The 12,398-nt window shown below is 39.7% G+C and overlaps 1 protein-coding gene across 3 annotated transcripts; it reads right to left on the bottom strand.

The window, feature by feature from the left end:
• Positions 1-8,425: 8,425 nt before the first annotated feature.
• On the bottom strand, positions 8,426-11,392 carry LOC119612468. 3 transcript variants are annotated; one of them, XM_037968275.1, is made up of 4 exons: positions 9,220-11,392; positions 8,932-9,146; positions 8,586-8,879; positions 8,426-8,533 (listed from the first exon to the last, which is right to left on the bottom strand). In XM_037968275.1, the coding sequence occupies exon 1, from the start codon at positions 11,007-11,009 to the stop codon at positions 9,375-9,377; it is 1,635 nt and encodes a 544-aa protein (XP_037824203.1). In that variant the 5' UTR covers positions 11,010-11,392; the 3' UTR covers positions 8,426-8,533; positions 8,586-8,879; positions 8,932-9,146; positions 9,220-9,374. The 3 variants fall into 3 exon arrangements, with proteins under 3 accessions (XP_037824203.1, XP_037824205.1, XP_037824204.1); XM_037968277.1 differs by having other exon boundaries at positions 8,586-8,871; XM_037968276.1 differs by having other exon boundaries at positions 8,427-8,525.
• Positions 11,393-12,398: the final 1,006 nt, after the last annotated feature.

The following is a 12,398-nucleotide window of genomic DNA, read 5'->3' as shown; positions in this document are numbered from 1 at the left end:
CGTAATGCATATTTGGCTATTTTGTCTGCAAATTCGTTACCGTCAATGTTGCAATGTCCAGGGGTCCAAATGAGTACTATACGGTTTTGTTCTTGAATGAGAAAATTTCTTATGAGTGTTGCGTATAAGTTACAATTGCAAATATTCATAATCATCTTAAGTGCAGATATAGAGTCGGAACATATTGCGTATTTTACCCTGCTGTATCGAATATGTCTAATTGCCTCATAAATGGCAATTAGTTCGGCAGAAAGGATAGAGCTATATGGTGGTAAAATTGCCGTTTTAATTACTTTTTCTTTAGTGGTGACGCTAAAGCTTATTGAATTTTCAATCTTAGATACATCTGTAAATAAATGTTGGTCTTGCGGTATTTTTTCCATAAGATTTTGAAATAATGTTCTAAATTGTATGGGGTTGTGTTGGTTTTTGGAGAATTTGTGAAGGGAGATGTTTATGTTGTCGGAACTTCATAACCATGGTGGATAGTCTTTACAATTTAATTTAATGGGATTAATGTCGAGTTGTATACTATGGCATTTTTCTTTAATTCTACCAATAACAGAAATAATTTTGGGTGTTTTGTTTGATTTTGTGATTTTAGACATAATGGATCTTAGTAAATTGTTGGGGTTAAATAGGAAAGTATGTATCATTTTGGTAACTGCAATGTTTAACTGTGTTTTAAGAGATAGTATATTTGATTCACTCATCATATTATTGCATGGAGTTGAACGGAAGGCCCCAAGGGAGAGCCTTATTGCCGTGTGTAGTATTGTGTTATTTTTTCTTAATTTACATTTCGCGGAGAAACCGAAAAAAGGTAAAGAGTATCTAATTTTAGAAATAAGTAAAGCATTTGTAATAGTCATCATATTTAATGGGCAAAAATTATAGCTGTAGTTTGATAGGCATTTTATAACGTTCATAGATTTATTCAGAGATTTCGTGATATCCCAGGTATATCTTTTATTTATGTATATGCCAAGTACTCTGAGGTAGTCAACTTCTGCGAATCACCAGTGTATAAGGTACTTTTACATTGCATTTTTCTACGTGTATGTATTTACATTTGGGAGTGGATAGTACTGCACCTGAGATGGAGCACCATTGTTTTATGTTATTGAATAAATTAACTGTTAATAGAAGGGTTTTTATCTCTAAACTCTTTTTTATCTCTAAATGAAATCGATTTCCTTATTGAGTTCAATAATGGTACACAGTTTATTGTAGGCTATCAAAAATAAAACGACTGATAATGGAGAACCTTGAGGAATTCCATTTTCAACTGGCTATAAATGAAATAATTGTCCACCGATTCTAACTGACATTTTACGGTTAGTCACAAAGTTGGTTATATATTTGATAATACGAGGACTTATTCTCCAGGTTTCTAATTGATTGACAATTGTGTGTAACCCAAAGTCTGTTTGCAATTATTTTGTCTAGTGTTTTCGCCAGACATGAGTTCAGGGCAATTGGTCGGTATCCATCTAAAGATGTTTTGTTTTTCCCAGTTTTATATATTGGTACTACGATATTTGATTTAAACTGTTGTGGTATATTATTATACTCACCATCAAAAAATATGGGGAGTATATTGATTTTGTCATTCCGTTTGTAACACATCGAAATATTAGTCATATACCCATAAAAGTATATATATTTCGGCTCCTTATTAAATTCTAAGACGATCTAGCCATGTCCGTCCGTCTGTCTGTTAAAATCACGATAGAGACCACACGAGAGAAGCTAGACGGTTGAAATTTTGCATAAATATTCTCTATTGTTAAGGTTTGTTTGGTATTGAAAATGGGTAATATCGGTCCACTTTTTCGGAATGCCCCCATACAAGTGGACCTCCAAAAAACAGCTTTAACGGGCATAACTGCTTTAGAAGTACAAGTATAGCGATGAAATTCGGCATAAATAAGTTTCATATGAGCCAAAATCTTTCTATCAAATTTTTTGAGGATAGGCCCATAAATGACCCTACCCCCCATATAAGGTCCCTTTCTGAAAATTACTTTAACACTCATTACTGGTCCCAAAATGCAAGTATAGCGATGAAATTCGGTATAAGTATGTTTCTTACGAACCAAAATATCTCTACAAATTTATTTTAGGATCGGCCCATACCCCCCATGTAAGATCCCCTTTAGAAAATGACTTTAACACTCATTACTAGACCAAAAATTCGAGTATAGCGATGAAATTTAGTATAAGTAAGTTTCTTACGAACCAAAACCTTTTAACCAATTTTTTTAGGATCGGTCCACAAATGACCCTATCCCCCATATAAGGTCCACTCCTGAAAATTAGTTTAACACTCATTACTGGCCCCAAAATGCAAGTATAGCGATGAAATTCGACATAAATAAGTTTCATGTAAGCCAAAATCTATCTACCAAATTTTTTGAGGATCTGTCCATAATTGACCCTACCCCCCATATAAGGTCCCCTTTAGAAAATTACTTTAACACTCATTACTGGTCCAAAAATGCGAGTATAGCGATGAAATTCGGTATAAGTAAGTTTCTTACGAACCAAATCGCTCTTCGAATTTTTTTTAAGATCGGCCCATAAATCACCCTATCCCCCATATAAGGTCCCCTTCTGAAAATGACTTTAACGCTCATTACTGGCTAAAAAATACGAATATAGCAATAAAATTTTACACAATTAAGTTCCTCGCGAGCCAAAATCTTTTTAATAACTTTTATGTGAATAGGTCCATAATTGGCCCTACTCCCCCTATTGGGTCCACTTCAGGAAATAGCTTAAACGCTTACTACTGTCTTAAAAATACGAGTAAAGCGATGAAATGCTACACACGTAAGTTTCTTACGAGCCAAAACCTCTGTACCAATTTTTTTGGATCGGCCCATAAATGACCCTTCCCCCATATAAGGTCCCCCTCTACAAATAACTACAATGCTCATTACTGGCTTAAAAATATGAATGTGACGAAAATTGACGCACAAGTTTAATCTCTCCACCAAATTTAGGGAGGATCGGTATATAATTTACCCTACCGCCCATATAAGGTCCCCTTCAGAAAATTACTTAAACGATCATTACTGGCTTAAAAATATGAGTTATGAAGTACGGTTATGAAATTCGCTCCGAATTTTATGCGGAATGTGTCGGTAATACACAAAAGGTTCCCTTCAGGAAAGAGTTTTGGCTAATAAACTACGAGTGTTCCTTATTTAAAATACGAGTATAGCCCTGAATATACAAAATTTTATGAGTATCGGTTCATAATTGAGGCTCACGGTTTAAGAATTGAAATAAAATATTTTTTTTTTTGATACCCACCATCAAAAAAGATGGGGAGTATATTAATTTTGTCATTCCGTTTGTAACACATCGAAATATTGGTCATAGACCCACAAAAGTATATATATTCTGGGTCTTCATCAAATTCTAAAACGATCTAGCCATGTCTGTCCGTCCGTCTGTCTGTTGAAAGCACGATAGAGTCCCAATGGAAAGAGCTAGAGGGTTGAAATTTCACATAAATATTTCTTATAGGTAAGGTTTGTTTGGTATTGAAAATGGGCAATATCGGTCCACATTTTCGGATAGCCCCCATACAAATGGCCCCTCGAAAAGCAGCTTTAACAGCCATAACTTGTTTAAAAATACGAATATAGCGATGATCAAAAATCACTATGCAATATTTTACGAGGATCGGTCCATGATTGACCCTACCCCCCATATAAGGTCCCCTTCAGAAAGTGACTGCAACGCTCATTAATAGCTTAAAAATACGAGTGTAGCGATGAAATTCGACACAAATAAATTTAATACGAACCAAATTCTGTCTACCAAATTTTATGAGGATCGACCCATAATTAACCCTACCCCACTATAAAAGGTCCCCTTCAGAAAATTACTTTAACGCTTATAACTGGCCTAAAAAATACGAGTATATAGATGAAATTCGACATAAGTAAGTTTCATTCGAGTCAAACGAGGTTTGATGGTGGGTATATAAGATTCGACATAGCCGAATATAACACTCTTACTTGTTTTCAAAAATCAAATTGTATAATTTTAGTAAACGATGTTTCATAACTATTGGTAGTTTTTGTAACATGGGGCAAGATATTCGGTCTCTACCTGGGGTTTTACCTTTTACTTTCTTTAAAACGGAATAAAGTTCAAGAATGTTGATATTGGTTTAAATTTTTAGGCTTCAGAGCTTGGAGTGAGATATGTGTTGTTATTAAGTAAGTTAGCTTTACATCTACGGAATTCGGATGTGAAGTTGTGGTCTAGAGAGTTATTGGAATTTCCGAATTCGTTTGCAATATCTCTGTAATTTGTGAGGAATTTGTTGGAATAGTTAAAAGATTCAACACAATGAATGTTTATTTTAGCTCTGTAGCCTGTGAATGACCTAATATTTGCCCAGACTTTGTTTGTTTTGGTCGATGGGTTTATAGTGGATGTAAATTTAAAAATTGAATCTCTTTTGGATATTTTGATTTGACGTCTTAGTTGAGCGTTTGCTTTTTTGTATTCAATTAAATTGTTTGTAGTCATATTACGCTTAAACGCATTCCAAACTTTGTTTCTCTTTGTTTTTAGATCGTTAAGTAGAGGATTCCACCATGGGACTTTGTGAGTGGGTGAAATGTGTGTTTGTGGGATAGCAATATTAGCTGACTGTAAAATAATTTTCTTAATATTAGTTGTTTCCTTGTTAACGTTAGAGCTAGTAACCCGTTCTGCAAAATGTGCGCAGTGTTTTTTGTATGATTCCCAGTTGGCGAGTTCAATTTTAAATTTAGGTTTGAAAATATAATTTGTCTGTTTGACTAAATAGTAATAAAATTATTGGAAAATCGTCACTCCGTGAAGAGAGTTTTCAATGTTCCAATCTATATATGGGGCTAAAGAAGAGGAGGCGAAGGTAAGGTCAATGTTAGAAAAAGTGGAGCGAGTGTTGAAATGAGTTGGTGAATTTCCATTAAGCAATATAAGATTGGATTTATTGATAAAAGAAGCTAGTATCTTACACCTTTTGTTGTTACTGGAGGAACCCCACATTGAGTTCCAACTATTAAAATCACCGGTAACTAAAGTTAGTAGGTTATGATAAATTAAAACGTTTTCGAGATTGGCTTCCGTAAAGTTTATTGCAGGTCGTATGTAGGCTGATATTATTTTAAATTTAATTTTTGTCTGAATCTCAATACCAATTGCGTCAAAGTCATTAGCTAAATTTATGGATTCATATTGTAAAGAGTTGTGAACAGTGTTAGGTTAGGTTAGGTTTACACAGGTAGCCAATTTCGGCTTTACTTGGGTCCATGTTGATCCCTTTGTAAAAATACCTGTAAGAAGAAGAAAAGAAAAGAGAGGGAGAGATAGAGGAGAGTGAAAGAACAGAGACATTTGCAGAGAGAAGAAGATGATGAGAAATGAGAAAGCCAGGGCAGCTGCCGTGGATGAGTAGTGTGAGTAATAGGATTCACAACCATTTTGACAAATTAATGAACTCTAGAAGACGTTCTAATTGAATGTTTGACAATTCGGTTAGATCACCAAAATAGGTCGATCCAAGCGTCTGAAAACGGGCCTCCGCCAAAGCAGGACAATCGCAGAGAAGATGAGTAATAGTCTCTTCTTCATCCTCGTTTTGACAACTCCTACAGTAGTCGTTGAACGGGAGACCAATGCGTCCAGCATGGTTCCCAAATTTACAGTGGCCAGTGATTATCGATATCAGCCTACTTAACTGCGGTCTTTGGAGACCAAGAAGATATTTAGACCTTTGAGGATCCATTTGTGGCCACAGTGCTCTACATGTTGAGCACGCGACCATTTGTCGCGAGCGATGCAGAGGCATTTTTCACTGATTTGCCTCTTAACTGCAAGTAGTGGTATACCGCAGAACTGATCAATATCCATTCTGCTAAGCATAGTGCCAGCTCTTGCCAATGTGTCAGCAATACCGTTGCCATACGAATTCCCATGTCCCTTTACCCAAATTAGGGTGATGTTCGAATGTCTCGCCATCTCATTGAGAGACGTCCGGCATTCATGGACAATTTTGGATGTGGAGAACACACCAGTTAGGGATTTAATAGCAGCTTGACTATCAGTATAAATTCTGATATCCCTATTAGATATCCGATAGTACCTTAGCCAATTTACCGCCCTCCTTATCGCCGATATTTCAGCCTGAAGGATACTACATTCATCATTAAGTCGAAAGGAGATTTTCGTTCCAAATTCCTCAATGAAAATGCCACCACCAACTCCTTTCGTCGTCTTGGATCCGTCTGTATACACTCGGAAGCAATTATTCGGCGGAAGGAGAGATTCCTCATACTCCGAAGATATATGATATTGGAACTTTCTCACTAGAGATGGTACTGGAATACAATAATCAACAATGTACTGATTATCCGGTATAAGATCTATGATCCTAGCATGGCCTATGGAGCATTGTTTCCATTTGCCAGTTACACTCAATCTGGCCGCAGTTGACATAGCCAATTTCCTTGCAAGGAGATCGACCGAGAGCCAGTTGAGCATAGTGAACAGCGCCTTCGAAGGAGTTGTTCTGAGAGCGTCTGTGATAAGAAGCGCAGTTGATCTCATTACTTTTTCCAGTTGTTGTCTGAGTGAAGCCTTTTCAAGCGCGTGCCACCATAAAACAACCCCATATAGCATAATAGGTTTAATAACTGCCTCAAAGAGCCAGTGAACATTCTTTGGATTTATGCCCCAGCATGTTCCTATAGCCTTCCTACAAACATATAGTGCCGTAATGGCTTTAGATGCCCTAGAGAGTACATTTGTACTCCAAGATAGTCTCTTATCTAGGATAACGCCAAGATATTTAGCGCTGTCCGAGAGTTTTAATACTTCGCCGTTAAGGCAAGGAAGAGGAAATAAAGGAATCTTGTATTTGCTAGAGAATAGCACAAGTTCCGTTTTACTAAGATTTACACTAAGACCACATTCGACACTCCACGAGCTAATGATCTTTAGTGCTTGTTCTAGCCTTTGGGATATGGTTTCAAGGTGATCGCCTGATACCGCAACCGCGACGTCATCAGCATAGGCGACTGTTTTATAGCCAAGAGAGTCTAGTTCTACCAGAATATCATTTATGGCCATGTTCCATAAGAGTGGTGATAGTACTCCCCCTTGTGGAGTACCTCTTAAAGCTTTTCTAGAGATTACTGTATCTCCTAAGGAGGATTCAATGATCCTATTTGAGAGAAGACTCTCGACAAATCCCACAACTGACCTACCAAACCCAGCCCGAGATAGAGATTGGCAGATAGATGCAGGATTGACGTTATTAAAGGCGCCTTCTATATCAAGAAAGGCAACCAGTGAATAATTTCCATACCTCATGGATTTTGCAATATGACCAACGAGAGTATGAAGAGCCGTCTCAACAGATTTGCCCTTCGTGTATGCATGTTGAGAGGCAGAGAGAAAGGATTTATCTATCGAGGTCCTAATGTGGATATCGATTATCCTTTCCAATGTTTTCAGCATAAATGATGCCAGACATATTGGTCTGTAATCTTTTGCCTTAGTGTGTGAAGTTTTACCCCCCTTGGGAATAAAAATCACATTACACTTGGTCCATTGAGTAGGAATGTATGACCAAGAGAGACAGGCTGTGTATAAGTTCCGCAGCCAAGGAACTACAAGATCTATATTGTGTTGAAGATCTGCAGGAATAATACCATCAGGGCCGGGCGCTTTGTAAGGATCAAAGCTTTTAATTGCCCAACGGATAATGTCATCTTCAATAGGCACGTGTGTTACAGTCCGCATTGAAGTTGGAGAGAAATTAGTCAAATCACTAATTGGAATACAACCAGGGAAGTGAGTATTAAGGAGAAGCTCTAAAGTCTCCTGACTACCTGAAGTCCAGCTCCCATCCATTTTCTGTATATAGCTAGGAACAGAAGGGGACTTTGAAAAAATTTTACGGAGACGACTGGTTTCGGAAGAGCTTTCAATATTGCTACAGAAAACCCTCCACGAGTTCCGCTTCGCATTCCGAACCAAATTTTTAAACTTATTAACGTTTGCCTTATAAAGGGACCAGTTATCTGATCTCTTAGCCTCGTTAAAAGAACGGCGGCATGTCCTTCTCATGCTCGCTATGTCAGGACTCCACCACGGTGGTTTGTCCTTTATTAGGCCACTGGATAATCTACAAGATCTCTTCGTGGCAACGCTCAGAGAACTAGCAATCCAATTTGCAGCCAAATCAATATCCCTTATGCTCTCTACCGTCGGAGCAGAGGGAAGAATAGTACTCAGAGAAGCTTTGTGCCTCTCCCAATTTGTTTTCCTTCTATTTAGAAAGGGTTTTGAAACTTTGACCTGGACCACTATGTCAAAGTCCAGGTAGCGGTGATCAGAGAAGGAGCAGTCATTGGAGACATTCCAATCTTTGATCAGTTCTATGTTGTTTGTACTAATAGCTGTAATATCCAGAACTTCCTTTCTGTTTGTCACAACAAAAGTAGGTTCTGAACCTCTATTAACGACTGTCATATTAAATTCTAATAAAAAGTCAAGTAAACACTCACCTCTACTGTTGGTGTCTGAACTGCCCCAGACACTGTGATGAGCATTTGCATCAGCGCCAATTATCACAGGAACGTGACGCCTATTTGCTTCGCGCATTAGATCTCTGACCAGGTCGTTTGGCGGTTGTTCACCATGGTCATGCGCCATATAGCAGCTAAGGAGCCAGATGATCAGAGAAGGAGCAGTCATTGGAGACATTCCAATCTTTGATCAGTTCTATGTTGTTTGTACTAATAGCTGTAATATCCAGAACTTCCTTTCTGTTTGTCACAACAAAAGTAGGTTCTGAACCTCTATTAACGACTGTCATATTAAATTCTAATAAAAAGTCAAGTAAACACTCACCTCTACTGTTGGTGTCTGAACTGCCCCAGACACTGTGATGAGCATTTGCATCAGCGCCAATTATCACAGGAACGTGACGCCTATTTGCTTCGCGCATTAGATCTCTGACCAGGTCGTTTGGCGGTTGTTCACCATGGTCATGCGCCATATAGCAGCTAAGGAGCCAGATGGTGGAGTTTCCGGTCTCAAGTGCCGCCGCTACCGTATCCTCATCGCTGTAATCAGATAAGATGAAGATATCTAAATGGTTTTTGGCCAGAATACAGGCTCTAATATTTTTAATATTACCTGCAGGATTTGAAAACAGAAGTTTGTAACCTCTGAGAGATAGTCCAAGGATTTTGCCGTGGTGGGTCCACGGTTCTTGGACCAAGATGAGCTCCTCCCCTCTCTCAGCCATCCGGAGGAGCAAAGCAGCTAATGCTGCTTTGGAGTGGTGAAGGTTAATCTGGGTTACCTTCACCATCTCCGAGATCAGGATCGTACACGACAGTGACGTCGACGTCCTCAGGATCGGAATCCTGCGAACTGTCTCCATCCTCCGCTAACTTCAGATTACCAAGAAGCTCACCCATTATACCTGTGGTAGACTGGGAGTCTTCTTGGTTCTCAGAACCAGCGGGATCGTCGGCCTTTCCATTATCCTCCTTGGACGGAGCCTCCGGCTTAGTACCAGAGGCGGCGGCGCTGCGTTTGGCGTCACTGCGATAAATGCGAAGGGAGATACTATCAAAACCATAGTAAACTTTACCTCCGCATTCACGCAATGGCGCCAACGTTTCCTTATTAAGGACAACAGTCGCCTTTCTGACATTTCCCATCGGGGCGGAAACCTTCACCACCTTCCAATCATGGGTAGGTAGATGAGGATTTCCGCTTTGTAGGAACGCCAGAATTTCCGCCGGGTCATGTGGCTCAGTTGGGATGGTGGCAATTGATCTCGGTCTGCGAGGAATTTCGCTAACCGGGATCACGTCCAACCTTGCACCTGGCCACACTTCCCCAAGGGATTGAATAGCTAGCTTGAGCAGAAGCGCAGAGCGCTCATTTGAACAAGCTAGCAGCTTAATGTGACCCTGGTACCAACCAGCATAATCGTTTTGGGGGGCGGGTCCTGGATTCTCCTTGAGGATCTTCCAGTACACGCCTAGCATCTTCTGACGGATAGTCCCCCATTTTTCCTGGGAGATGGCTCCGTCGCTGTTGCTTTGGTCAACAATAGCCCTTACCAGTGGGTTTCTAGCCACTTCACTGAAAGGCCTATTGATGACAATGGTTTGCGCCTGTTTTTGACGTTTAGTCGGCTGGTCGTTCGGCATAGAAGTAAGGGTCTCCTCCTCAGATCGTTGCCGTTTAGGCGCCTCGGCAGCAGGTCTAACCACTTCTGCCTCAGCTGGAGGATCGGAGCCCTTTAGCCTAGCCAGGAGGCTTTTCGCCCAATCGAGGGACGATTTCTCGTCTCTCGTTAAAGCATCGTTGGGTTTGGCGCCATGACGCTCAACGATGCGCTCGGCGGCCCGCCGATGAACAAAAGCCCTTCTGGAAGGTGTTTTGTGCCTGGGGGAAGACTCTAGGGATACATTGGAAGAGCCCGACAACGAGTTCGACGACTTTTCCAATGTAGGGGGAGGTGCAGCAGAGGAATCCGACATCAGGGTCGACGATTCCACATTCGCACAGGGCACTTGGGAGACCTTGTTGTCACCCGAAGATAGGGATTGAGCTGACTTTGAATCAGCAAGGGCTGCTTTTGCGGCTGCAGAGGTACTCGCCACGACAGGCAGAGGTACCTCACCGCTGGGACCTTTACCCACACCCGAAGGCTTAGTGGGCGGTTTTGGTTTACAAGCAGCCAGCTTGGGCCGGCTACTTGCGGTTGTTGTTGTTGTTGCTCCAGAAGCTCGCGGAGTAGTCAAGCCTGGTGCTACCACCTGACTAGTCCGGACGCCAGTCGCATTCGATTCACCACAGCCCGGTGTCGCCGCTGTGGGAATAGGGTCTCCGGATATTATCAAGCCCCGGACCGGATACGAGGGGCATTCTTTCTTCTCTGACATTCTTGGGGGGGTATGTTGCATTTTTGGCCTACTGCCAGGACTATAAACTGCCGTCCCACTGGGAGCAAACAGACCATCAAGCCGTCCAATCTGGAACAGACGCTTGATGGATTTCAGGACTTGCACACTTAAGTGCGTGAATCAAATGATTCAAAACGGACTTTCTGTTGATTGCCCTGTCTCAGTGACAGGAGAAGCAAATCAACAGATCGTTACTAACAGACCGCCCAATGTGGGAAACAGACATCTGTTAGGTGGGAGGGGTAGTTCTTAGTTTCGTGCTCGTCTCATGACCCGTCTGACAAGGGTGACCCCTAGGAGGCAGCCAGCTCAAGCAAAGCTGTCTCCGTCAGCATGGCCCATGAGATTCATCGCACTTAAGCCTTCACATCGCGACAAGATGACTACCCTTCGTGAAGGGTGAACAGTGTTGCCACAATAAAATTTTTTTTTCTAACCAAAATTCGAATAAAAAATAACCAAATTAAGAAAAAAGTAAACAAAATTATTTTTATTTGTTTCATATTAAACATTTGGACATTAAAATAACAAATTCATTTTCTGAAGTGGAATTTGTAACTATGTTAAATTTCGTTAAATTTGTAACTATGTTAGATTTCGTTCGAAATTTGAGTTTAAGGGGTATATTTGCCCAAATTATAATACCATGTAGCGGATGTTAGCATTACATTCATAACTTCAGCAATATTTGTAAACGTAATCTATCCAAATTATCCGACAAATTGACAAAAATTTAGAATTTTAGACGGTAAAATAAAAACTAGTTTACAACATCATCTAGAAAATGTAAATAAAGAACTAAAAGTCATGGTGAGATAGTAGAAGTCAAAGGTCATGAGTATCAAATCTTTGCATATATCGCGATTATTATTCGTCGTATGAGTTGAGATGTTATTACAAGTTTTGTAGATAATACAATTTCATTTTCCTTAGCTGTGTTATTTAAAAATATCAGTTGATTAATACTTTAAAGATATCGTGATACTATTCTTGCATCAATTAGCAGAAAATGCCTTATTAATTCTTATTAAATCATTTATCTTAGAATTTCGACAAATTAGCACAGTATCTGTTTATGCAAAATTTCAAAAAATTTATAGAAGCTGCAATTATACTTTAAATTTTTAATTTAATTTGGAGGACATAATCTACTAAGTACGTAGACTATTCCCACCAAATTCCATAAAAATCGAAATGCGAAATGCAGCCTACTTCGTTTTTTCATATAAGTACCGCGAGTTCTTTACATAAAAAGTTCCAATAGAAATATTAACGGAAGGACGGACGAGTTTGAATCAAAAAGTGATTCATTCTATTATTCACGGTGTTAGATAGGCTAGTGTAAATAAAATAATATTACGGTGTTGTTATGATTTAAATCAACTCATT

This window comes from Lucilia sericata, unplaced genomic scaffold (assembly GCF_015586225.1).
Source record: "Lucilia sericata isolate MDLA Ls3-8-SP2 unplaced genomic scaffold, ASM1558622v1 Contig001699F_arrow, whole genome shotgun sequence".
NCBI lineage: Eukaryota > Metazoa > Arthropoda > Insecta > Diptera > Calliphoridae > Lucilia > Lucilia sericata.
Note: the sequence above shows the minus strand (reverse complement) of the source record. Positions and strands in the feature narration are given on the sequence as shown.

Coding starts and splice junctions, on each gene's coding strand:
- LOC119612468 (XM_037968275.1), bottom strand. CDS start 11,009: ATGCAACATACCCCCCCAAGAATGTCAGAGAAGAAAGAATGCCCCTCG.